The 27,991-nt window shown below is 36.4% G+C and overlaps 1 protein-coding gene across 1 annotated transcript in view; it reads right to left on the reverse strand.

Annotated features, from left to right (window-relative positions):
- Nucleotides 1–27,193, reverse strand: part of Ahr (aryl hydrocarbon receptor) — a 39,308-nt gene extending 12,115 nt beyond the window's left edge. Inside the window, exons 1-8 of the mRNA XM_069996145.1 lie at nt 26,853–27,193; nt 20,085–20,272; nt 8,807–8,907; nt 6,449–6,538; nt 4,172–4,289; nt 2,913–3,043; nt 1,108–1,310; nt 225–334 (exon numbers count right to left, since the gene is read on the reverse strand). Coding sequence (XP_069852246.1) covers nt 225–334; nt 1,108–1,310; nt 2,913–3,043; nt 4,172–4,289; nt 6,449–6,538; nt 8,807–8,907; nt 20,085–20,272; nt 26,853–26,917 — 1,006 coding nt within the window. The 5' untranslated portion in view covers nt 26,918–27,193. The remainder of the gene's footprint in view (nt 1–224; nt 335–1,107; nt 1,311–2,912; nt 3,044–4,171; nt 4,290–6,448; nt 6,539–8,806; nt 8,908–20,084; nt 20,273–26,852) is intronic.
- Between the last annotated feature and the right edge of the window lie 798 nt (nt 27,194–27,991).

Raw genomic sequence — 27,991 nt, forward strand, 5'->3', positions numbered from 1 at the left:
GATTTATGCTCATTAAAAGATTTTGCTCATTAAAAATGAACAAAACTTCTTGTACACTTAAACTTGTCTTTTCATAGTCATTAATTTACTATATTCCTACTAGTAGAGTTCTTAAAATAAAAGCTTAACTCTGGTTAATCAAAATGATATCTAATGTAATAATTTGGAGTATGTATTAGAGTACATGCTATATTTGGAGGTGTTTCTAAGGAACAACAACTTACTTCGGACATGTAATTCAGCACAATACAGCATGTCAGCTGCATGGACGAACTGATATCCTGAGCCTCTTGCACAAAGCTCGGCTTCGGTGTATCCTAAAACAATCTGTCCTCTTTTTTTAAAGGTAAAATAAGATTGAATTACAATTTAACATAAATAACCATGATCAATTGATAGCTATAGTCTATTTCCTATAACATGCTTTACTTGACATTCAAAATTTCTCATTAACAGTTAGAAAGACCAACCATATCTATGTAAACTAGTTCTTTTGCTTATACCTATAAGTTTTAACTAGAAAAAAAGAACACTATTATGACTAAAATGTATCTAACAGGACATATTGTAAAACATCTTGGTGAAGAGAGATTGTCAACTTACCTCACAGCATCCTCACAAAGTAGAAAAGCATTTATACATTTTGGTATGAATAAATATAACTGTATTATATAATTTTTAGGAAGTTACTCAACTTCTAGTAAACAATATTTGCACAAAACATAAAACCAGTAAGAAGTATTATCAGAATTGAGTCTTAAAAGTATCATCAAAAACTAAAAAATAACAGGATGATTTGTGAGCCTGATGAAATTACCTTACTTTAATAAGATATACTGAAAGAATACAAAATAGTAATAGTTGTATAAGAATAAATCATTATATCTTGGGGGGAAAGAGAGTCAGGGGAGTGGAAAGTGGGGGGAAAATGTTCAAAAAGAAATGTACTCATTATGTTACTTATCTAACTGTAACCCCTCTATATATCATTTTTACAATAAAATTTTTAAAGTATAAATTATAGAACCTACACACTATTTTTCACATAATAAGAGAAACATGCAAAAAAAAATACACATTGATGAGATAAAAGCAAGCCGCTCTTACTTAGCATCACAACCAGTTGGTGTAAAGTCCAGTTTGTGTTTTGTTCTAAAGATAAAGTTTTTGGTTCGAATTTCCAGTATGGATGGTGGCTGAAGTGGAGTAGCAATTGCAAACAAAGCCAACTGAGGAGGAAGCATAGATCCATCCTTCCCTTTCTTGTTCTGTCCATGAAGGTACTTTAATCTCCCTTGGAAATTCATTGCCTTAAACAACCAAAAACAGTTTATTAAAATACACAGTCCAGGGGAGCAAGAGAAAGGAGGGCTAATGAAGTAAGACAGATGGGGTGACTTTGATAAAAGTATTTAATATGCATATGCTAATGTATCACAATGAAACCCCTTTGTACAGTTAATTTAGGCAAGCAAAAAATTTAAAGTAAGATTGACAGTATAGTTTTGTTTTCAGTGTTTCCATTATAGCTAGATATTGCAAGGAAGGTCCTAAAGCTGAGAACTGTTCCTTCCTTACACTCTGCATGAGACAAGAAGCACAAGAAAACTACCCCAGAAAGTAGCATGAGGGCTATTTTTAAGAGAATGGTACATGAACCATTCCTTGTTCTTTTAACATTTGGCACTCGAAATACATCTTCAGAATGACTGAATGCTGGTAAAGCCATCAAGTAAGCATTCATTTTAAATATGCAGGAGCCATGCTTAATTCTGAGAATCCTTCCTATAGAAGCAAATTCAATTTATTAAAACACTACAAAGAGATATTTTAAAACTATATAAAGAATGCAATACTTTATTAGAGTAAAAAAAAATCAATCATTTTAGAAGACAGTAGAAAAACAGATTTTAAACAAGAACATGATCAACATACTTGATCAATCAGCCAAGAGATGATTGTTAATCTGATAGCAGCAGAAGGTAAAAATAACCTTTTATATCCCAATATGATGCTAATTTGAGCACCAGTACAAAGCACAACTCTAACTCTAGGTCAGCATAACTATTTTTAGAAATAAACACATAAATAGCATTGCTTAGTAGTGCTTAGGCTTAAAATTTGATTATCTGCTCCAAAAATCCTGATAACGTATGCAAAGAATATATAACAAACTTTTTATTCTCTTCTCCTGAAGGAAATTAGGGAAGAGACTACTACACTCTGAGTATCCTCCTATGGCTTCTTTTCTATCATACCCCATACAGACGTTTAGTCCATTCACATCAGGCTTATGCATAGCTCATGATGGTTCTGTAGTCCATAAATGTGCATTGTTTTCCTATGTGAGAGTTATTACATATATGGATGCACTTAAAATTTTCTTGCGTAGCAATCACTAAGCCCCAATGGTAAGCATCTTCCTATTAAAGAAGAGCTAGCTAATTATCTTCATCTTAAAATGTCCCCCAAATAGTCAGAATACAGGTTCCATGTTATTTCACTCAAATTTTCCACTGTATCCTAAAAAAGGGGTGTGTGTGTGTGTGTGTGTGTGTGTGTGTGTGTGTGTGTGTGTGTGTGTGTGTGTGTGTGTGTGTGTGTGTGTGTGTGTGTGTGTGTGTGTGTGTGTGTGTGTGTGTGTGTGTGTGTGTGTGTGTGTGTGTGTGTGTGTGTGTGTGTGTGCGCGCGCGCGTGTTCATTCTGGGCTGTGTGTGTGTGTTTATTCTGGGCTATAAAAGATATTCAAAGTCTGAAGTAATTATTTTAAAGATTTACTTTCCTATACCCAATTTTTAGGAAGATAGGTAATTTTTAAAATTGAATTCAAATACGAGCAAAGAATATTAACTTCATTTTTTGTTTTCTATTCTTTATAGTGAAAGTCAGAATCATATAATTGTGTACCTTACCAGAAAACCAGATGAATTGTCCAGCAGACACCTTAGCCGGCATATGAAGCACCTCTCCATAAAAGGAGAGTTTTCTGGAGGAAGCTGTTCTGAGGTATAATAGACTCCTGCCTGTGTTAGGCCATGAGCTTCTGTAGAAATAAAAGCAACACAAATTTTACATATCATTTTGCTATAAAAATATTTGACTAGTTAAAACTTGTGTTAATTCCTTCAATTAGAGTATATATATATAAAATAGAAAAATCATGCCAGGCACTGGTGGCTCACCCCTATAATCCTAGCTACTTAGGAGGCTGAGATCTGAAGATACAGTTCAAAGCCAGCCCGGGCAAGAAAGGCCATGAGACTCTTATGTCCAATAATCTACCAGTAAACTGGAAGTGGTGCTGTAGCTCAAGTGGTAGAGTGCTTGCCCTGAGCTGAAGAGCTGAGGGACAGTGCCCAGGCCCAGAGTTCAAACACCACAACCGACAAAAAAAAAAGAAAAAGAAAAGAAAAATCATTTTCAAAAGTGATTCAAATAACCAAAATGTATTTACTGGTTTTGTTCGGTGGGACTCTGGACAGAACTCAGTTTACTAAAGACCCTACCACTTGAGACAGCCTCCTCCTTTTTCTTTTACTTTGTTTTTCTGGTAGTGTCTTGTGCTAACATTGTCTAGGCCGGCTTTCAATTATGATTTCCCTGCTTCCACCTCCCACAGGCATGGATCACCTTGCCTGTCTCACAAAAACATACTGAACAATAACACTTTTGTCACACAGAACAGTACTTAATTTTTCTTATTATTGAGTTGTAACTGTTAACAGTTTTCATATTTTCTAACACTTTTCTTTTTAAAACACTTTCAAAGATTTCTGACAATACTACTGATGTAAGAAAACATGTTTTTGTACTGCTAAATTACTTTTTAATTGGTGCATTTTAATCAACAATTTACATTCACTTTCATTTCAACTTTGCACATTCTTTCCAGTTTTCAGGATGGAACCAGAGTTATTTTATTAAACTCAGTATACATTCCTGTATATATGCCAACACTCCTGTGTCAAATTCCTCAATGGCTCCCATCTAACAAAGGTTATTCAGATCACCAGGTCCTGTAACCAACTCTGGCCCAGAGCTAGACTCACTTCTTTCTACTTTGTTTCTTACCTTCGGCACAATGGCCTATGCTGCAAAGGTTCCCAGCCTCTCCTTTCACCAAAGAATATCCAAATAACCAACACCACAATCTTTTGGTAAACATTCTTACCATCAATTCCTTGTCCAGACTCTTGTGGAGGGTTTAATGACCAATGTAACTGACGTTGAAATTCAGCTCGATCTTCAGTATGGATAAGTTCATACACACTCTGATGTATGACATCAGACTAAAGAAAAAATGATACAAGGAAATAAAAGTTCTGACGAAACAATGCAATGGCTTGGTAAAACAGTGTTAAGTCCTATCTAGATTAGTGGACGCTTGTTAATGGTGATGAATGCAAATCCAAAGAATGTCAAAACTTCCTAGTCATCCAAAATAGGAAAAGCTAAAAAATGAGACTTGCATTATAACTGATGGGCTCTGCCATAAATTCACAACATGAATGTTCAAATGTCACCTCTACTCTACTTACATACACCATATTAAAATCTGCACAAGATTCTTATCCATTGACTCATCTTGTAAATCCCTGTAAATCAATGAATCTTTCCATGAACACCTAGTCCTGTAATCTTAGTATTTATTACATTATTTCCTTCACAGTTATTAAATGCTTTCTTCCATTAAATTTTTACTGTATTGTTAAGATTGAACAGAATTTTTTTTGTTTTCTTCACAGTAATTAGATGTTTTCTCCCAGTAAATTTTCACTGTATTGGTCATTTCAATAAGATTGTGCTTACACCATATCAGGATCCCTCCTTTCCCTCATTTCTCAGAATCCACTGCAGTGTAAAGCCTTGGTCTTTAACCTAGTGTTTTTCTAGTTTTTCTCCTTTATTTTTTAAACTGCAACTCATGGTATGAAGAACATTTTCCATCCATCACACATTCAAACATACAAACCCATGGAGAACAGTTTCACATATACTTTTCTGAGTGATAATATTGCAATTTATATTATATTCTACCTTAACCAACTAAAAAGTAAGTTTGATAGTGATACACTATCAACAACTGCATTATTACCCACAAATGGGGCATAATCTGTATTTTCAAAAATAGTGTCTTTGTCTCCCACTCATGTTGTATATGAGTATTTTCTTAAAGAATATTCAGGCTATGAGTTAAAGTAATTTTAAAAAAGTTGAAATGCGGTTAGTTTCTTAGGTTTTTTTAAACTAATATATATCACATCATGATTAACAAAGTTATACAACTCATTAAATTTCAAATATACTTTTCTATGGACACTAATGTATTTGTGTTAAAAATCAAAGAAAAAAACCCATAGGCTTTGTGGAAGTTGCCAAATTCCATTACTTTAGTTGTCTATGCTTGAATCTTCCTAGGAACTTAATCTTCTAGCATTAAGTCATCTCTGTATCATCTATTATACAACTGCCAGAACTGTCATCTGAAAGAGACTCTAAAGCACACACTTTACCTTTTCTTTAACAAAAACCCTCAGTGTTTCCACTGTGTGTATACAGTGAAACTACAGTTTATAAAACAGCTTATTTCATTATTCAGACGAGTTGTCTTGTTAAGATTGCGAGAAATGCATATCCATGGATATGAATGGACATGAACACATTGTAACCTGCTGAACACTGACCTAGAACATGTCCAGAGATTTTTATCAAGTGTTTCAGGTGACTCATGCATATTGCAATGAGAATGAGACATAAGAATATAACAAGCATTCTAGTGTATTTATAATCTGTTCTGAAATCATATCAGATGTTCTTAAACCTCAAATATGCCAAGCATTTTACAATTCCCATTTATTCTCCATCCACTCGAAGCTGTTTAAATGACTCAAATACCCACTTCCTTCAAGGGTTTCTAGTCTACCGCTATAGTACATCTATCTCCTCACTTTTCTTTAGGCCATTTTCAATAATCCACAAAAATCAGAATAAACCAAAATATGTGACTTGTGCTTTTTTCTTAGCACCTAATGTAGTTCATAATTATTTTATGTCTTCTGCAACCCATGTTAACTGATGGTCTGCCTGAAAAATACCCTCCCCCGCCACCCTGCGTGAGGACTGAAACCACCAGGGCCTCACACAAGCTAGGCAAGCACTGTATCACTGAGCTATATATATCTGCAGAACCTTGAGCGTTTCTTATACATGAGATTATTGACAAGTCCAAACAGAAACCCAATAACCAAAAATCATACTAACATTTTAAGAAATCAGTGCTATAAATTATTAAAATGAGCAAATATATTAGCTGAAAATATATTTTAATAGCACATACATTTTAAGTTATACTTTATATAATCAACTTTGGTCTTAAACTATAAAATATATAAGCAAGTTCATTTTATAAAGAAAATTATTTTAAATAGGAAAAGGAAAACATATTTACTTGTTGAAACCCCAGGTAATCTTGTATAGTAGAGGAAACATAAAAGACTAAAGCATCTGTAGTGACAACCAATACAAAGCCATTCAGAGCCTAGAAGGAAAAGAGTTATAAAATTAGTATGGAAATTAACATCATTACTCTTACATACTGACTTCAGCTAAAAAAAAATCTCTTTACAATGATTAGACACCTTATACCTCAAAAATAGACAAAAGTAGGCCTTTGAAAAGAGAACTACACTTTGGACAACAGCCCTCACTCAGGACCTGGGAGCAAGTCAAGGCCATTCTATTACTGCAGGCAACCAGAGGCCTCACTTACACTGCCCTACCCAGCACAGGCCTGGACCCTTGAAGACCCCAGCCCCGTGACTCCTCCATGCCCCCATGCCAGCAGAAAGTAGCCAGAAAAGACGATTCCCTCTACCTTTTATACTCCTTCAGGTTCCAAATGATGGCAATCTGCTTTGTTCTCATAACTCCATGTTACTCCCCTAAACCCAATTCTTTTTATGTATCCAAAGATCCTATATGAAGAACTTGCCTTTCTCCTCTTGGCCCAATCATTTTATGTATCTAAAGATGGAATATGAAGGATTGACACTCCCCCCCCCCCTATTGTCCCAGGCCCATACAGAGCCAGGCAAAATCCCAGGTATGTGTGAACTTGTTTGAAGTGCAGGCAGGGCAATCCACCTAAGCCCAGCTGTAAACATCCCATTGTGGGATGTGTGAAAGGCCCCCACCTCCCTTGACCTAGTGGCTTTTTCATTAGCCTCTGCCTCCTTGCTCAGACCTCCTTTAAAAACCCAGCTCCTGTCCCAACTCTTGGGCACAACTTCCAAACCTGCGGGAAGATCTATGCCCCTCGCTGTTCCTCAATAAACAGTTCTCGCCTGTTAATAATAATTTAAAAAATAGACAAAGTACATGACTACAAAAATGTATTAATGTTTGACTTGGCCAAGGAAAGCTTACGGCCAAACTTAAAGCTCAACCACAGTACTATTTTTTATCAACTATATAAAAATCATTCACTGTCATCTATCACACTGCTTTACTTAAAGGAGAATATCAGGAAACAATGCTGACTAGATCCTAAAAGAGATGAGTCTAGATTGGAAGAAAATTCCTTGGTAGAAAGACACTTCAAGTGTCTTTAAAAATATTTCAAAGAATTACAAACATAGTTTATTGGAAAGTACATCAAGAAGTATACTTAATTTATAAATAACAATACTATTATTCTTACTCTGTTTTCCTGACACAGGATATGCTGTATAATTTGCCTAAATAATTTTAGGGCAAGACAAAAATCATTAGCTATATTTTAAACCAATTTACTGTTATATCAATTGGCCCATATTTTTCTTGAAATAAAGGATTTCATTATCACCTTACTAAATAGCCTAAATGTACTTAATTACCCTGAACAACAAAGTATTAGAAAATTTCCTGTGATCTTAACAAGAAGTCTTTGTTTTAATTAGCATACCTCAGCTGGTAGTACACAGGGCACTCATGTTTAAATATATCCAATTTATTTAACTTAAGGAAGCCCAGTTAGTTTTTACTATCTGGAATTTGGACATGATCACAGAAATGTAATAACAATGTTAAGAATTATTACACTACACTCTAATTGCCACATCTGAGCAGGCACTGATTGAACTAATGGACCTACCAAAACTTATGCTAACTTTTGTCGCAAAAGCAAACCAAATTCTTCCATTCAGTTGGTTGTACTGAAGTGAAAGCGATGAGGTCGCAGTAACACTCTGTGTCCTAACACAGGTCTTCATTTGATCTCATTTCAACAAAATAAATACACTTCAGAGAACTCTCAGAGCATGAAAACATATTTGAATAGCTCCTCAAGTTCTAAATCAGAGCTTAGGAACAATTTTAATTTTCACAAATCTATGTAATAGTCTCCAAGTCTAACGCAGATAAGATGGCTTGCATTTGTTATTAATTGCACACAAAGAAATGTAAGCTACAAGACAACTTACTGAAAAAAGAAAATTCAGCTTAAAATAATGCTTAAGTCTGGAATAAATGCACTAAGTTTTTGGTTGAGCTATATTCTTGCAGAAAGTACCTATAAATCCAATGTCTTACATAAAAATCTGCAAACTAGGTGAAAACATCCTCTTGTCTGAAAGGATTACAACAGAGAGGTGACAATCAGACCTCTAACTCACATGGTCAACCTAATTTCATTTATCATGTACCAGCATAGTGCACAGACAGGATGCAAGACACTATGTGAGTCCTAAACAACTGGAAACAGTTAAAAAGACTAACTTCTCAGTAGCAATTGTTCTTACTTTAAGGAACTCTATTTACTAAAACTTACTTGTAATAAGAATTCTCCTTCTTGCAAGTTCATGTCTCTGAATTTTGCTGTACAATTATCCTGGATTCCATTTCTGTCCACGAAGGAAGATTTTAACGCAACTATAGAAAAAGAAAAGAAAAAAGTAATGCTATATCAGGTATATTTGTATTTAAGCAGTATGAAAAGGCTATCAAGAAAATCTCTAAGATAAAAGGACAACTTGAAATACTATGTATATGTTTAGGTCTTGAAATTTTAGAAGGCAACATAACTGGAGTAATATCTACAGTTACCATTTACTTAAGCTTTTTATCAAGCACTTTTAAGCATAACCTTATTAAAAGCATGTGTCTACAGTATCTGACAGAATTGCCATTTATTAAATGTGTAAGCTCTTTGGACCTGTTTCTTGATGTAAGAAATGGCAATTTAATAATAATTTTACAAAATCCATCCTTAGTGTGACAAGTAATGAGAATACACCAGAAATTCCTGGCACACAGCAGAGCAATAGTCAATAAATGAGTCTTTAATTATTAGCAGCACTCTTAAGAACTTAAGGACTGCCTACTGATAAGGTGTATATGAAATACATTTTGTTGTCCCTCTCCCTTTCTGCGGATCCCTTTTTAAACCTGTGATACTTACATACTGACTTGGCAATCATATTAAGGTTTCTTATTTCATTAGATTTTTTTACATCTCAAAATAATCTGGCTCAGTAAAAGAGATTTATGAAGAATCAGATTTTCTCTCAGCTTGAATAAAGTTATCACATAAAATACTCTCGTGTTTGTAGGGTATTTTCTGGTAAGTCATCAGTGTGTGTGTCATAGCAGAATCTTATGCCAAGTTCTGGCTGCTGCAGAAGTTGAAAGATATCTCTCTAAAAAAAGAAGCCAGGAGGCTGGCCTTTGAATAGAAAAGTTTCAAAAGGCCAGAGTACAGATTTCCTTAGGCCAAAAAAATAATGTGAGATAAACTGATCTAACAGTTAATCAAGACCAAAGGAAATACTCAAATGTTTCTCATCAAAAGGAAGAATGGAGTGAGAACAGCCTTTTCTTCTTTTATGTTCTATGTTATTTTGTTGTTTCTTGTTTTTTTATGGCCAAATTTTCTTGAATGTACTAAAACCTGACAATGCCAATTAACTACACTCTGCAACTTCGTCAAATGCTGCAGAGTATGAGACATAATTAAGGAGGTATAACAAAACTTGTTAAAAAGAAACAAGAAATAACCCAAACCTCACATTATAAAATCAACAAGTCTAAAAGTAATGAGAAATTTAGAATGTCTAAATTATCCTGAGGAATCCTGAAATCAATTTTTAAACAATGGACTTGATGTCTGGCTCCAGAATAACTGACAGGAAAAAAAGATAAAATAGCACAAAGAAGTAACTTCCTGATCACAGACAAGTTCAGTAAGAAATTAAAGAGATTTAGAGTAAATTATTATTTGTTCTTTGGCTTCTATTGAGGGTACTAGAAGACATAAGGAAGTAGACATGTAGAAGACTCTGCCTTTATGTTAGACATATGCACTATGAAAGTAAATAACTAGAAAAGAATGTCAAAATACAAATGCCGAAACAGTATTAAAGGAACTTAAAGGTGAGAAACAGTAACAATGCTTACAATTCTGAATGCAAAAGATGGCATCTTTAATATGTAAAACTACTGCTTAGGTGGGAACCATGATAAATGCATTTTAGAGATGAGGGTTTTACTAAAAACAAATCTTGTTTTGTCCTCTTGTTGGTCATCAATGCGGTACAGAAGTGAATATTGTGCAAGAATGAGTCCAAAGGGGTACACTCACTTCCCAGAATCATCTAAAAAATATGTTTGCCTTTTGCAGAAAATTCACTGTATGCTAGCCTCTGAACCTAACTACGCAATATTTACCCTTCTGTGAAGTTTCCCCTCCATTTCTTGATTTCATATCTATTCCCTTAACCTTCTTAAAATTACTAGCAGGTATATTAATTAATACTATTCGCTTTCATGTATATACTGCTTGCCTTGATCAGAAAGCAATGGAAGAGCTAGAAGGTGACATGAAGTCCTATCACAGGATTGTTTCCTGCTCCCTGATTTTAGTTTCTTAATACTACTGCTCTTTATGCCTATCACTTCCCATATTTGGTATCTTGAAAGTCCACAGTAGTCCTATGAGACTGGCAGTTTTGTTCTTTTCATATAATAGGACCTGAGACTTAGGGAAGTTTCCCAGGGTAACAAAACCTTAAGTGATACATGCTGGGCAAAAAAACAGGTTGCCGGAGCCAAGTGTGTGGGCGATGCTGAACCACCTCTCAGACTTCCCACTGCGCTAACCTTCTTTCACCTTCAGTTTCCTCACCTTTAAAGGAGGACAATGCTAGCCCTCTTAGATAAATTCTATTAAGGGTAAAACAACAAGTAGAATACTTGGAAAATCTCTGGAGACAATCACTGACAGTCAAGGACAAAGACAATAAACTCTGCTGATTTTATCCAACCTGATATCACTTAGAGAAAACTTCCAATTGCATATTGGAGCTTAACTGAGTGATTTCTTGTCTTTAAATGGAGAGCATAAACAAGTTCCTAACAAAACTCTTATGATGACTATATGATATAGATTGAAGTACTCCAAAACTACAAGATAATACATAAATCATATGTACAATCAGATATATAAGATATTTTAAACACTACAATACAGAAATTAAGTATGCAACAGTTCATAAAAACAAAACAGCCTGGTGTGGGTGGCTCAGGCTGTAATCCTAGCTATTCAGGAGGCTAAGATCTAGAAGTGAAGCTTTGACTCAAGGGGCAGAGCACTAGCCTTGAACACAAAAGCTCAGACAGCTCTCAGGCCCTAAGTTTGATCAGAACAAAGAAAAAAAAGAAAAAGAAACAGAGAGAGAGAGAGAGAGAGAGAGAGAGAGAGAGAGAGAGAGAGAGAGAGAGAGGGAGGGAGAGGGAGAGGGAGAGGGAGAGGGAGAGAGAGGGAGAGGGAGAGGGAGAGAGAAAGAGAGAAGGAAGGAGGGAAAGAAGGAAGGAAGGACGGAAAGAAGGAAGGAAGGAAGGAAGGAAGGAAGGAAGGAAGGAAGGAAGGAAGGGAAGGAGGGAGGGAGGGAAGGAGGGAGGGAGGGAAGGAGGGAAGGAGGGAGGGAGGGAGGGAGGGAGGGAGGGAGGGAGGGAGGGAGGGAGGGAGGGAGGGAAAGCAAGAAGCAATACCGGAAATATTTCTAGTCATGCAAACTGTGAAGGTCTATCCTAGACCAACTAAATCAGAAATTTTACAGAAGGACCCAGCATTAAAATTAAAAAGCCCTTTAGATAAATTCTAACATCCGTAATAATTTAATTATCACGATTTTAGATGATTAGTTATAATCTGTCTTTTAAAATGCTGTCACTTTGGATAATACAAGTCAACAACTGATTCTCCTATTTAGAAAGTATCTGCTATAGTCATTATATTCACTGGACATTATATAACAAAATAGACTGTACTATAATCTATGTACATTATGTAAAAAATAAAATAAATGAGAGGGCAAAAATAGAAGAAAACAAAGAAAAGGATGATACTGACCAAGAAGCATTGTACTTATAATCTAGTTTTTGAAATTTTAACTCCTCTGTCCAACTATTTAATAACAACAATTTTTTTTGGTCGGTTGTGGGGCTTGAACTCTGGGCTTGGGCGCTGTCCCTCAGCTCTTCAGCTCCAGGCGAGAGCTCTACCACTTGAGTCACAGCGTTAGTTCCGGTTTTCTAGTGGTTTATCGGAGATAAGAGTCTCACAGACTTTCCTTGCCCAGGCTGACAATGAACCACGATCCTCAGATCTCAGCCTCCTGAGTAGCTAGGATTACAGGGGTGAGCCACTGGTGCCCAGCAATAACATTAAAAAAAAAAATTATCTGCTATAAAGCGAGACAATTGTAAAAATCCTCCTGATCAACAGGATATATACCACTTTCCAAAGTGAGAAAAATACAAGATATCACACATACAATGCTAAGACATTCCTCATTAAGAAGCCAGTGAAGCAATAACACAAAACAAGAATTTAATCAATGATGAAATTTAGAATGTAAATACATTACAGTAATATCGGATTCAATTTTAAATAATTCATCCATTTTCCGTTTTCTAATATGGTCCTTTGCTTCCATACCTTTAAGCTCAGATTTCCATTTCTCTCTACAAGCCAAGTATTTCATCCTCAGAGAACATGCTTGGAATTGTTTGAGAGAAAATTCAAGAAGAAGAAATACTGGCTTGTGGTAAATCTATTTTGCATTTTGTAACTATAGCTTGTGTTTAAATAGACACATGACATGATAAATCTTGTCAGGGAAAAGAACATGTCTTTTAAATCTCAAATCACTGATGTGAATTCAATTTATTTTACAATAGTATTTATCATCCCCTTTATTACTTTGGCAAGAAAAGTTAAATTCCATTCCCACACTGATGTAAGCACAGAAGAACACTGAAATGGCATTATAAAATTCAGCCAAACATACAAATTTTTATACAATAGAAAGGGTACTGCAGCATTTCTTAATATAAGGAAAACATTCCTAGTTTAGGTTAGCCTGATTCCAATGACTATATACATATAATTTCCAAATAACAGATTAAATATATGTAAAAGGAGTTTCTTCTATATACACTGAGGTGAAAGATACTACTTTTATACATTAAGTTTTATTCTGAACTGAAGTATTTTCTTTTGAAGGACGGAAAGAAAGAAGAAACTACAATTTAACTACAACCAGGTTACAGAGTAAACTCCTAGGGAACAAAGATTTGTTCTACATAGTTTAGAGATTTCTGATAATACTGATGGATTTTTCTTCCTGAGTACAAATTTCTAATTACCAAGGTAGAATTAAAGTTCAGCTTTTCAAATGCAGCAGCTGCTATGGCACATGCCTGTAATCTTAGTCATCAGGAGGCTAAGACAGGATATCAAGTTCAAGGACAGCCTACGTTACATAGCAAGTCTGAAGTTACATAGAGAGAACCTGTCTCAAAAAACCAAGGGGTTGCTAGCATGCATAAGAACCTAGGTTTGTCCCTCACACTGTGAAATAATAACAATAGTAAACAATAATATACTTGTGATCATAGGATGAAAAACTGGTAGTTACTATTGTTTTCAGCAAATACACACAAACATTTTCAAGCCGAAAATGTCACTAAAAGTCATATCCTAACTCTCAAGTGGAAAGAGAATTCTAAAGCTATTACTTAACCTTTTTCTATTACACATTCAATTATATTCAACTCCTCTACAAGAACATATTAATCTCTGCATTAATACAAGATGAGTTAATTTAGCTTTTGAGTAGAATGAGCTCATTTACTTTTCATGTATGTATACAACAGTGGAATTTACACATAATTCTAGTCGAATTCTATACTTTCACTGGGCCAGAATATAACTAATAAATTATAGTAGCAATTAAAGTAGGCATTAGAATCACCTAAAAGGCTTATTTGCCAGGCGCTGGTGGCTCATGCTTGTAATCCTAGCTACTCAGGAGGTTGAGATCTGAGAACAGCAGTTCTAAGCCATCCTGGACAGGCAAGTCTGAGAAAAAGAGCTCAAAGACAGCACCAGGGCCCTGAGTTCAATTCCCAGGATATTCTCTCTCTCTCTCTCTCTCTCTCTCTCTCTCTCTCTCTCTCTCTCTCTCTCTCTCTCTCTCTCTCTCTCTCTCTCTCTCTCTCTCACACACACACACACACACACACACACACACACACACAAAGCTTATTAATTCTAATGTTGAGAGCCATGTGCAATTTCTGATTCTACAGATCAAGGATGTAACTCCATAATCTGCATCATTAACAACAGCCACATGACACTATGTGCCACCAGTTATTCAGAACATCAGGATTTGAGAAATAACTTGTATATGTTCTGGTTCTAGTTCTTCTGTATTTTATAAAATTTTTAACTTCTTCACTTAAAGATCATACTTCTAATATTAGAAAGTAACTATTAATAATTTAACACAGACAAAAACTGATGCTCAAATGTTTAAGATGGAAACAGGATAACAACACAAAGACAGACACAGTATGTATCAGCCTTTTTCCTGAATTTAAGTATGTAGCCTTCTGATAAAAGAAAAATGTGGAGACGTAAATTAACATGTCCTACCAAAAGACTGGAAAAGAGGTTATTAGAAAATTTCCATCTTTAAGTAAAAATACAAATTTAAATGAACAAGGAATTCATAGGTGATATTAATACCAGGTCCCTTAAAGCCACAACAACAAAAAAATCCCACTGAAACAAGTAAAATATCAGTACTTTGAAAGAAGTAATTATAAATTACACAGCAATAGTTTTAATACTAAGAATTACTCCATTAGGCCTCTTCTTTTCAGGATTAATCCACAATAAATCTAGAAGAGCAGGCTAGTATCATTACAGTCCACACTGAGAAGATAATGACTATGTATAAGAGTGAGGTTTAAGGTCTTAACAAACCTCAAAATCAGTTAGCTGAATTGGTATCTGCACTGCCTGCCAACCCATGCTTATTACAAGATACAAGTCTCCCTCTGCCGCAGGGTGACAGAGGTGGAATGCTTTCTGGGGACCAAAGAATTTGACACAATCAAGAACCCAACTGTGGTGCTGGGAGTAGCGGCTCTCACCTCTTATTCCAGATCCACAGGTGTCTAAAGTAAAAGAATCAAGGACTGAGGCCAGCTCTGGGTAAAAGTGAGACCTTATACCCCCCAAATAACCAGAGCATATGATGGTTTGGCTCATGGTAGAGTACCTGCAAGCAAGCACAAAACCCCAGTATTGCCAAAGAAATAAGAACCCAACTGACAAGAATATTCTATAAAACTGACAGTAAGCAAATTCTCACATCATATGGAAATTTTGAGGGCAGAAAAAATCAATTCTTCATGGAAATTTTTAGATTCATTAAATATGGGAAATAAATTATTTTAAATGTGCTGTTATACAAACTTACTTATTAATATACTTAAAGATACTGCACTGCTTTCCCAAAAACAGGTAGTCTAGAAAATACAATGCAATCTTTGGATTTTAAGGAATTTTTCTACATCTAACTTTATGCTCCTATACTGAACAATCTAAGGTACTGCATCAGTGTATGTACACATATTTTAAATGGCACAGTATTTACTATGAATATTTTACTGAATTCATAAATGCTACATGACATCTAATCTCTACTATGGTCACAGAAATTTTTGACTTTTTCAGTTTATTACATATTGGTGTTTTTAAAAGATGGTTATCCTCGAATGTTCACTATTTCTCCAAAATTTAAATTTTTGAGGTTGCTGCCAAAAAAAGAAAACAAAAAGTCTGAACACAATACCTACATGATGTTGAACACTTCAAAAGTTAAAAAAGAACTACTATTGATCCAACATAGTCACTAAATTTATTTAAACTTTTAAAATAATCTCCATTTCAAAGATAGTATCATTGAGCTTAAGACTCAGTATCAAATAAATTGCTTTGAACTAAACCATAACTGAAAAAAGGCTAAGACCCATTCAAGGACTTTAAAGTTATATTTTAGAATATTTCAACTAATTAGAAATGAATAAATATTAATGTTGTACTTAACACTCAAGTAATGCTTTTCAGACAGTAGTAATAAAGTGGTCAATGGCTCCAAAGTTTAAGAAGACTGATCCAACCTGGATTATTTAAACTTGTAATAAATAGATGTATTTTCTTGGAAAAATATCTATTGTTATAGTAAAACTTGAGTTTCCTTTCTAACAAGATTGTATGATTACTCGTTTATATTGTTCTTTCCGCAGGAATTTACACACCCCCTGTTTGCATCCTGTTATTCATTGTGAGCTTCCCTTCCCTTCTCTATGCTGTGTCCCTAACAGTGGAAGAGTGGGGCATGCACAGAAAATCTAAGCACTGTCAGCCCACTTCAAGTCTCCCTGTTCGCATTAAGCCTATTCATGAGATACTACGTTCAAATTTTCATTCTCTTATGCTCTGAAACATTGTATTATGTTCCCAGACTACTAGTGGTCTACAGGAAACATAAGGATCTTTTTGTTTTTTAATGAATTTTTTCTCCCTACCTGTCATCTGACTTTATGTTCATTTATTGAACAATCTAGAGCACTGCTTGAGATTTATGACACCAGTAAGGCTCACCCAAACACATTTATTGTCTTAACATTCCATATTTAGAGTCTTCCTTCAAAAGGCAAAGAAAGCCATATATAGCTAAGGGCACTGCCACACATTATGTGACATACTTATTAAAATATTGTCTCCTGAGTTTTATATAAAACTGATTGTATCAGAACATATGAGGAATGCTCTAATAGGCAATTCTTTGAAAGTAACTCCTATGTACACCAGAGTTAGGAAGCAATAATACAAAGGATATAAAACTAAAGATCATATAGTTAATGAAGGAATGATTCAAATAGGTAATGAGACTATTGTCAAATACACTGAACCAGAACAAAAAATAAATTGAGTAATAGAGAGTTAAAAAAAATACTTTTAACAAGAATTCCATGATGAGTCCTCTTGAACTCTAACATTCTCTCTATGCTAAACTTTGGAGTCTGCTTTATTTGAGGCACTGAGTAACACAGGTCTAATCATGCATATGTGTGGGTATCTACATCTACATATGCAAGTATGATGTACATATTAAACATATGTGTGCAGAAATTTGTATTTACACTGGCAAACGTATCTATCTAAAGTTAGTGATTATGTTAGTACTCTAAGGAACTTCAGTTCTGATCTTCTACCCTTCTTTAAAATTTTCATCTTAACAGTATTTTTATAATTAAAAAAATATAATTTTTTTATTGTAATTGATTTTTTTTTTGGTCGGTCATGGGTCTTGAACTCTGGGACTAGGAACTCTGTCCCTCAGCTCTTCAGCTCAAGACTAGCACTCTACCACTTGAGCCACAAGACCACCTCTTGTTTTCTGGTGGTTAGATGGAGATGAGTCTCACGGACTTTATTGCCCAGGCTGGCTTTGAATGGCACTCATCAGATCTCAGCCTCCTGAATAACTAGGATTACAGGCGTAAGCCACCAATGCCCGGCTGATTTAAAATGATTTTGAGACAAGGTCTTCCTATACAGCCCAGGCTATCCTGAAATTCATGATTCACCTGCCCCAGCCTCTTATGTGTTAGTATTATAGGGATGTGTCACCATGCTCAGCTTCTGTTCTCCCACCTCTAAAGAATATATATATATATATATATATATATATATATATATATATATATATATATATATATATATATTGCTATCTACCATAGAGGAGCAACACAAAAAGGTAAAGTGACTCAGTTAAGAAGTCTTTACCACAGTCAAGAATGAAGGTCACCCTGGCCTCTAAATGTAAGCTGTCTTAGGTCAGAGACATCTCTTAAGTCATAGAATCCCACACTACAGTTGAGCAGTAGCCACAGCATGTAAGTAAATGCTAAGGATAGGGACAATATTTCATGCAGCTAGACATGAGCTCAAGATGACAATGTACAACAGTGACTCCTACTTTAACATGCAAGAATCTCGCCCCACAATCAATGTGATACCACAGGTTTAGGGTGAGGTTCAAGAGTTAGTATTTCTAACAAATTCCAGGTATGCTGATGCTGCTTGTCCAGGGACTATGCTTATTAAAACCAGAGACCTAAGAAAAGGTCCCAAGAGCTTTCTATATTAGGGTTCCCGGGGAAAAAAATAACTGAAATATGGTAAGGAAACATAATGTAAGGAATCTGGAAACCTGAGTTTAGTTTCAACTCTATCACAAAATGATGACATGGCTGATAAGCATACAGTCACAGGTATACTACTGAATGCTGCACAAAGCATCTCTAAGATGAAGAGTTTAGTAGGAAGACATTGAAAATTAAATGTTTTTTGTACAGATTAAAGAAGCATCTATTAAACTTAAAATATATAATCATCCCTGCAATCACTACTTTGAATTAATGTATATTAGGCAGACTAAAATTGTTAAACTACAGTCCAAAAGAAATAACATACCAGCAAGCAAACAAATAAAATATGCATAGATGACACACATCAAATCAAGTAAACATAAATCCAAAGGGAAAATAATCATTTTACAATACTGTAGCTATAACTCACAAAATCAAGCATTCTGCAAATATCTAGGGACTTCTTTAGATGGTATCATCTGAGAGCTGGTTAGACCACACCTAAACTTGCTGCATAAGAATCTGCATCTTAACCTGATCTGTAAGTGGTGAACGAACACACTGAAGTTTTACATACACTGATACATGTCACTGAGATTTCATTATTAAATTCGTTTACTACAGTTTAAAAATAAAAATGCAACATTTAAAAAAGAACATTTCTTGAAAAATCTGTTTTTGACTATAAAAAACAAGAGAAATTAAGGAATTTTTTGCATGAGAAAAATCACTGAAACACTATTTTCAAACATATCTCCTATTTAAAATACTCTGGTGAATATATAATTAAACGGTAACAAATGTCACCTAGATAATTAGTTTCACAGCAAAGTTGACAGCTGAGGTATAGGATGGTACCTAGTTTGAAGTTAGTTGGTCAGTGGCACAATGAAGAATGAAATTCAGTTTTGTTAACTCCAATGGGGAAATGTTTTAAATTACATTTTCTTGCAACAAACATACATTAAAGGATTAGAAATAAGTATGGTTTTCAAAGGATAAAAATAGGAAATGAAGTATCAATTTATACTTTTGTGTGTGTGTATATGCCAGTTCTGGGACTTGAACTCAGGGCATGGGTACTGTTCCTGAGTCTTTTTGCTCAAGGCTGAGCTACAGCTCCCCTTCTGGCTACTGCTGGTTCACTGGTGATAAGAGTCTCATGACTTTCATGCTCCGCCTGGCTTGGAACCATAATCCTCAGATCTCAGCCTCCTGAATAGCTAGGATTACAGGTGTGAGCCACCAACACCCAACTTAACATTCTTAATGTGTATTTCATTCTTGCCTTCTCAAATAAAATATCAAACTGGAAGAAGGGAAACTTCAATCAAAAATACATTAATTTGATCACAATTTCTAAATATATGATTTGCAAGGAATGATGACATATATAATTTAAGTGGTTACACCTGTTGCATGAATGAAACTGGAAAACATAAAATCAGGGATAATTATAAATTTGGCTTTGTCACAATTTTTCTATGCATCAATAAAAACTTCACATATTGTAGACATATTAAACCTTGTCATACCGTCAAAGAAGCTCTTGGCTCTCAGATAACTGACACTGAGCCTAAGAACAGAAAGTTTGTCAAGCTTATTAATAACATCTTGTGGAAAAGGTAGCAGGCTAGCCAAACGGTCCAATTCTGTATTAAGTCGGTCTCGATGTCGCTTGGAAGGATTTGACTTGATTCCTTCAGCTGGAATTGGCTTTACTCTGAAAAGCAAACAAAGTATCATGAAAATCCTACCGAAAACTTGAAGCAAAGATTTCTATTGCATATAATGTCTTCTTAAATATTTTTCTAATATAACAAGTTTCAAAAATCTACTTCAATTTATAAACAATTTGCCCAAATCTTCCATGCATATCCTAATTAAGAAAAACAAGGAAAATGGTAAAAGTCATGCTTTATCAAAATGCGTGTGTGTGTGTGTGTGTGTGTGTGTGTGTGTGTGTGTGTGTGTGTGTGTGTGTGTGTGTGTGTGTGTGTGTGTGTGTGTGTGTGTGTGTGTGTGTGTGTGTGTGTGTGTGTGTGTGTGTGTGTGTGTGTGTGTGTGTGTGTGTGTAATGCACATATGCAGTTTAGTAATTCCCAAATTATGAAGTCTATCTTGGGTATAGGTGTAGTTGAGAATGGATGAATGGAAAGAGTAAAGGAGGGTGAATGTGGCCAAAATACTTTATGTACCTGCATGGGAAGGGGAAGGAGGAAAAGAGAATGATCAAGATTCATTGTATGCAGGAGTGGACATGCTGAAATCAAACCCCCTAGCACAACTAATTGAGGCGTGAAAAAAAAAGTGCTGTGAATGGCTGAGTAGAAGGAATAACTGCTTGAAAAAAAGATTTCACCACAAGTTGGTATCTGAAATGGATCTTGAACCAGATTTCATGAGGGAGCATAACTAGGGATGGTAAACTGTTAGAAATTTCTTGTTTGAATGTGAAGCAAGAAAGAAAAGAAAGAAGACAGAGAAAGAGGGAAGAGGGTAATATCAGGCCCATTCTTTCAACAGACAGTGAAAACCCACTATGTGACAGGAACAGAACAGTCACCAGTGAACCAAGACATACAAACTCCCGTTCTCACAGACTTATCTTGAATGCCAGAGAAATAGATAAAGAGACATACCGCTAGATTTCCAGCTGATGAGTATTAAGAAAAATGAAGCAAGGTAAGGAAGAAGTAAGCACTGATGGAAGTGCTGCATTTGACTGGCAGAGCATGTATCTCAGTGCAGACTTGAATACAATATAGGAAGAGCCATGAAGATGCTTAATAAAAGACACAGGAGAAACAGAAGCTTCCCCAAAATCATTGTAGGAAACTGGACATTGGTGTCAGGGAGTCGTGGTAAGCTCTGAGCTGGATCTGCACACTCAGGCCTGTTTTATTGTTTGTTTTTTTTTAAAATCAGATTGACTTTGGTGACTGAGAATATAACAAAAACAGGGTAGGGTTTCCTAAAGTTAGGATTCTATCACCAGTGACTATATCACTCCTGTATTAATATCTTACAGCAGCCTGGGGCTTGTCCAAGCTAGCTTGGCAAGTCAGCTTTGCAAAGGTCTTTCTAGCCTATATCTATCTACCTGACTGGCTTCACTGTGTATAGCCAAAGTCTTCTTTGTCCATTCTACTCCAAAGCTATAATGTTTCTGATACTTATCAACATGTATTTCTGTGCTTTTAGGAAACCCAGTTCTGTCTTATCCATTTCAAATCCTTGCTCCAGATTTCTATGGTCTTTGGCTTACAATTTGGATAGCTATCCAACTCCATATGTCTTCTGAGTCATACACAAATGCCTAGTGTTCCATTCCATTATGAAATATTCTATACAAATAACATTGAAAATGCTGATTCAGTTCTATTCCCTTTGCTTTTTAGTTTGTTTTACAGACAGAATGTATCACTTTTGCCTAGGTTGGTCTTGACCTACCAGCTACTGCCTCTACCTTTTGAGGAGCTGGGATTACAGGCACCATAACACTTAGCCCTCGTCAAGAACTCCTGGTATTCTTGCAGTAATGATCATGAGCGATTCTGGAGGAGAATAATACAAATATTCCAGAGAGACAAGTTGATATGGAATAAAAAGTAACAGTAACTTAAATGTTATTTCTCTATGTAGTACACTGTCTTGTCACTGTACTGCTACTGTGCAGTACTCAATCCTAAACTATAATCTGAGGCTGGTTCTTTATACTATGCATAACCATCTACTTCTTTCATGTATTTTTGTTACTTATGAAGCATTTAGCTTGAAATCACATTTCCAAAATTTAAGTATTAAGTGTTCTAACTACATAGACTGTAAAATGTTGATGGAGTAAAGAAGTATCTGTGGCTCAATTTGTAGAGCAAAAATAGCCTTGAGGAAAAGCTTAGGGCCAGTGTGTGCCTCGGCCCTGAGTTCAAGCTGCAAGACCAGCACATATACAAACTCACAAAAAGTATTTATATCTGAAAATAAATTATTTGAATAATACTCATTGAAAACAAAAGTTTTTACCAGGTGCTAAGGGCTCATGCTTGTAATCCAAGCTACTCAGGTGTCTGAGATCTGAGTATTTTGGTTCAAAGGCCGCCTGGAATGTAAGACTCTGATCTCCAATTAACTGAAGGAAAACCAGAAGTGGAGCTGTAGCTCAAAATGGTACAGCACTAGCCTGAGCAAAAAGAGTTCAGGAATAGAACCCATGCCACGAATTCAAGCCCCATGACATACAAAAGAAAAAAAAGTTTTCAAAATAGAAGTAGGTAGCAAATCAAAGATATAAAGAGGAAAGGGCATGAATGACAAATAGGAGATGAGCAAGTACTAGTCACCTATGGGAAACAGCAAATAGATTCTTTCAGCCACGTGCTATTAGAAATAGGAAATCTCTAGAAGCCACAGGGGCCCATATGATTCAATGATGTTCACCTGGGTTTACTGTGATGTTAGTAAAAAGGTAAGGTGTGGAGCCAAAAGACGTGTTATCCAATATCCAATCCAAGATTTTTTACTTTCTTCCTGGGTAATTTTTAATGTGAACCATAGGTCCCCATCTATAAAACCTAAATATGATATTCTTTGTACTACTATAAATATGAAATAAATTATGTATATAAAGCACCATGCTCAATACTAAGTAGTATGAGAGTATGTGCAAATATAGACAATAACTTTGTTATGCTAAACCACCATACAAAAATGCTTTTAAATGTGGAAGTAGATAGATAGACTGTGGTTAAAGATCTCATGGTACTTATGTCTAAGTAACTGTCTTAACTAAACACATGGACAAGCACAAGCTAAGTAAGTTTATTCATTGGGGAAGTAAAGTGGCATGCTTTGGCTGTAGCAGTAAGAACATAACTATATACTGCCTCTTACTGTTTCACAGAAGTCTTTGTGCCATGATATGTAAGCTAACAGTGTTGAATGAACAGAGCGATGTTTCCATCTCACTGGTATCTTGTACAATGTTCACATTTATAAAGTGCTTATGCTTTAGTAATTTCAGTTATAACGGAAGCTGTGCAGTAGATTGTCCTGTTCTATCCACAAAGAAACTTGACCAAATCCACAACAGTGAGGGAACTTTTGTTAGTTTAGATTCAGTCTTCTTTGGCCATTTAATGCTGCCTATAACTAAACACTTTCACTTACTTCACTTCATCACTTGCATTGTGTAGGAGTTTCCCAAGCTACAATGTATAAACTCTTAAATATAGGTACTTGAAAGAAAAACAATGAGGAAACTTCAAAAAGTATTTTGTAACTGAAAAGACTCATTAATAAGTATTATATAATTGAAGTAACAAAATTCAGTAGTTTGTATTACATATACAATGTTTAAGATGTTGAAATAGAATAAAATGAAATACAGCACAGTCAGAAAGACAATGATTTTATATTATGCTAATATTAACAGTATTTTAATAACATAAGAGTTTTAACAGGCAATCAACTAATGCTCCAGTCCTGACATCTCTTGAAAGCTAGCTTTATTGTCACTATTGCCGGTATTGTCTTTACATAATATCATTTACAGATGCCATTTATCTAGTACAAAATACTTGCCAAAATTAAGTGCTAACTTTGTAGAAGTATGGTAAAATGAAATAGCATTAAGACATTTCAGCTATTTACAAAACTCCAAACTATAATCAAAGCTATTATCACTAGCAATAAAAAAAGCTTCTATTAATTCTAGAATGGGTTTTCAACTATCTTTGTGAAACAAAATAAAAATACATAAAGTATCCATCTCTAAATAGAATAAAACAAGAACAAGATTTAAGTAAAAATTTTTACTTTTTTAGAGCATATTTACTAAATATAGATCATTCAAAAACCAGCTTTGAAATTTTCTTCTTAAAAGAAAGAATATGGATTTCATGCAAGGTTGCTTCTGATACTTTAATTTGCTTTATTCCAAAGAGAATGGAAACAATCTACTATACAAGAGGTACCTTCCTGAAATTAAACACATTCAAAATATATTCTTGTATAGTTAATTTTTCAATGTGAGACCTGCCACTAGAGGGAGTTTCTTTTGCTCAGTATTGAAAGAGCTTCAAGTTAAAATTGTGTCATCCTATCTATCTTATTCTCTAATCTTCTAGAATCATATATCTGAATGGCCACTTTTAAAACAGTTCCATAATTATACTGCCATACATCTTCTCTGTAAGTAAAATAAAATGTCACTTAATGGGTCAACATTAAGTAGATCTGAACAGCATTTTCAGCTTAAGCAAGATGTATTTTCCCCACTGTTGGCATGGCTTAGGCCTCATTAGCCACACACTAGTAGTTTAATTTAGAGACTCCTTTTAAAGTTTAATAGCCTCATTCTTAGACTTAACTTCAAGGAACTTCATTATAAAGTCCGTTATTGTTCCTTTGGGTAAAAATAAGTTAAAACATTCTCACTTGGTAATGTAACTACCAGCACAAGTCTTTTAGTGACATTAAAGTATGAGTAGAAGCAATGAATGTTGCTCAATAAACCAAAGATAGTTCTCAAATAAACACCTACCTAAATAAAATAAAGATGAACAAGGAAAATATGATAGATATATTCTAAGGAATTATTAAATACAAGTATAGTAAAGCCTGAGGAATAAATGATATTTTTAATAGAAGTACATCTTACTTAAAAATGTAGTAAGGTAAAAAGGCAAGGTGTTTTTTCATATTAACTAGAAACCAAAAATATTAAATTTATGATGAAAAAAATTAAACTTATGTTGAACATAAAATTAAAGTGTTTGACTTTGTATATAAATCAATTCATCTTTTTTATAACATACTGTCTGAAACTCAAGTGTCTTAAAAAAAATCTATCATGGAGATCTTAAGATTTTTTTTGTCCATACACCCGTGATTACCTCTACTATATATTATTCTAAAAATATAGTTGTATTAATAAATAAATGCATTAGGCATTGGAAAAATCTGTTTTAACCATCAACAAAGTCTATTTAGATACACATATTTAAATCATAAGCAGTATCACCAAGATAGGAAATGGCTAACTGAGCAATATTCTTGTTAATAGATGTACCATGAAACTTCCAATTTTAATCAAGCTATTAAGCATGAGCATTCCGTTAATGTCAATTTGTAAGTCAAGATCAGAAGAACTACAATAGTTGACATTCTTAAAGGAAATTAATACTGCCTAAAAAACAATATACGATTTTAAGTAATTGAGCTGTTATTTTTCTGGTTCACATGTAGTATAGTCCAATGTTGGCAAAATGCACACTTTTTATTTCCTCTGTGTAAGCATTTAAATGTTTTTTTTAATTGCTTAGAGAAACTTGAAAAACATTGATGAGAGAAAGAAACTCAAAAATAGTCATTGCAAATCCATTAATACACTTATGTCACAAAAGGAAATATCTCCAGTGTGATTCTTTTCTAAAAAATTTTTGAAGTGTTTCCTATCACATAAATTACTCCACCAAAACGAACAAACAAAAAAAGAAGTTTGTTCATCACTCTACTAGAACTGACAAAAATTCTGAATGGAAAAAGAAATTACAGGTAGATACCAGGAGTAAAATTTTTTTTTTCTCAATAAATTTCCAGCTCTAAGTCTTCTAAGCCCATATACAAAAAGAAAAAAAAAGAAAACTTCCTAAAAAGAAGATTAAAAGTACCACCAAATCCTCCACTGTGACATACCAAACCACTGAACTCTCCTTCCTGCTACCATCCTTACACACCTCACGTGGATCACTACCAAAAAATAAGAATAAGAAGAAGAATCACTGCCTAATAAGTAAATTCGAGCTCAACAGAAACCCCAGTTGCTATGGACAGAAAAAATACCTTTCAGAAAGCCTCAGCCCCTTCCTTCACCCCCACCCCAAACTTTCTACCCAGAATCATAATCAAGGCTGTCCTCTAAGCTACCTAACCCACGGGATATTTCGGGTGGTGAGGGATTGCAAGGCAGGCTTAGGCTAAGTAATCCAGGAGCACCCCCAAGGCAGGCCGTATGGACATGTGTACGGATGTGCATAGGAACACGCATATACACATACATACATGTACACATGTACCTATATATTTAGAATAAGAACTGAAAACGGGAAAATTCATGTCCTGTCCGGCCAGCCTCGATCTCGCGGGCTAGGTGCATCCTCGATCTCGCGGGCTAGGTGCATCCCCGACCGGATTCCCCCACGGGATGGCGGGGATGGGGGGGGGGGGGTCGCCGCCGCCCGCCCCGCGCGCCCGCGCGCACAGCCCCCCATTCCCCCCCCCCGTCCACTCGGGTCACTCACGTTTTCTGCACCGGCTTCCGCCGCTTGCGACTGGCATAGGTGATGTTGGCGCTGCCGCTGTTCATTGTGTCCAGACCCGCGGCGGCTCCCTTCTCAGGCACGAGCAGCCCGGTGTCCCGGACCCAGCGACGGCCGGCCGGCGCCGCGTCCCGAGGAGCCGCGCCCGCTCCACCTGCGTCCGCCCGGGAGGGAGCGAGGCCGCCGCGCCCCGCGCGCCCGGCTCACGCAGCCCGCGCGCGTCCAGGTGAGCTGCCCGGGCCTGGCGCGGGGGGCCGAGGGGCGGAGACCCGAGAGCCGAGAGTCGCAGGTGCCGTCCACGCCCCGCGAGGCGGCGCGGGCGCCCGGGCGAGTGCTCGGAGTCCGGGCCGGGGTCGCGCACGGTGGCGCCGCGCCCCGCGCCCCGCGCCCCGCGCCGCGGCCCCGAGGACGAGGGAGGCGCCGAGGGGCTGCTCCCCGGGCTTCCCGGGTCCCCGGTGCTTCCCGCCGGCCGCAGTCCCGGCTGCCACTTGCTTCCGTCCGGTCACAGGGCTGCCCCTGGGTTGGCACTGGCGGGGCCCCGGCACGTTCTCGGGACCCGACGTCGAACGGACTCGGCAGACGCGGCCTCCCGCCGCGGCGCGCACCAGCTGAATAACAGAAGCGCCCCCGACCCCTCGCCGGCCCCGCCCCGCCTTGATCCCTCGAGGCCCCGCCCACGGACTTAGTCCCGCCCACATCGCTTTTCGATGAAGAGTCCTCCCTTACTTCAGGGCGTCATGACGTAAGGCGTAATGGCACCCTTCGGTAGCCATCTTTGTGAGGTCCAGCGGGGGCTGCCTAGGTGGACTTGCGCCCTAGCTGGGAACGAGATGTGGCAGCAAATCACTTCTAGACAAACTCTTTGTAGCCAGGCTGTGTCGAGATAGGGCAAGCACTGTAATTGGAGTCAGCTAACTTGTGGCCAAGAATACAGAAAACTGGAAGATAACCAGTAGTACTGTGAGTGTTTGGGGTGGTTGGCTGGGTCTTAAGAATTCTTGTCTTTTTTAAATTGCACTTATTTGTTTGTTTGTTTGTTTGTTATTGCTGGTCCTTGGGCTAGAACTCTGGGCCTGGGCGCTGTCCCTGAGATTATTTTGCTCAAGGCTTACACTCTACCA

Source organism: Dipodomys merriami, unplaced genomic scaffold (genome assembly GCF_024711535.1).
Source record: "Dipodomys merriami isolate MVZ:Mamm:240054 unplaced genomic scaffold, mDipMer1.0.p SCAF_5, whole genome shotgun sequence".
Lineage (NCBI taxonomy): Eukaryota > Metazoa > Chordata > Mammalia > Rodentia > Heteromyidae > Dipodomys > Dipodomys merriami.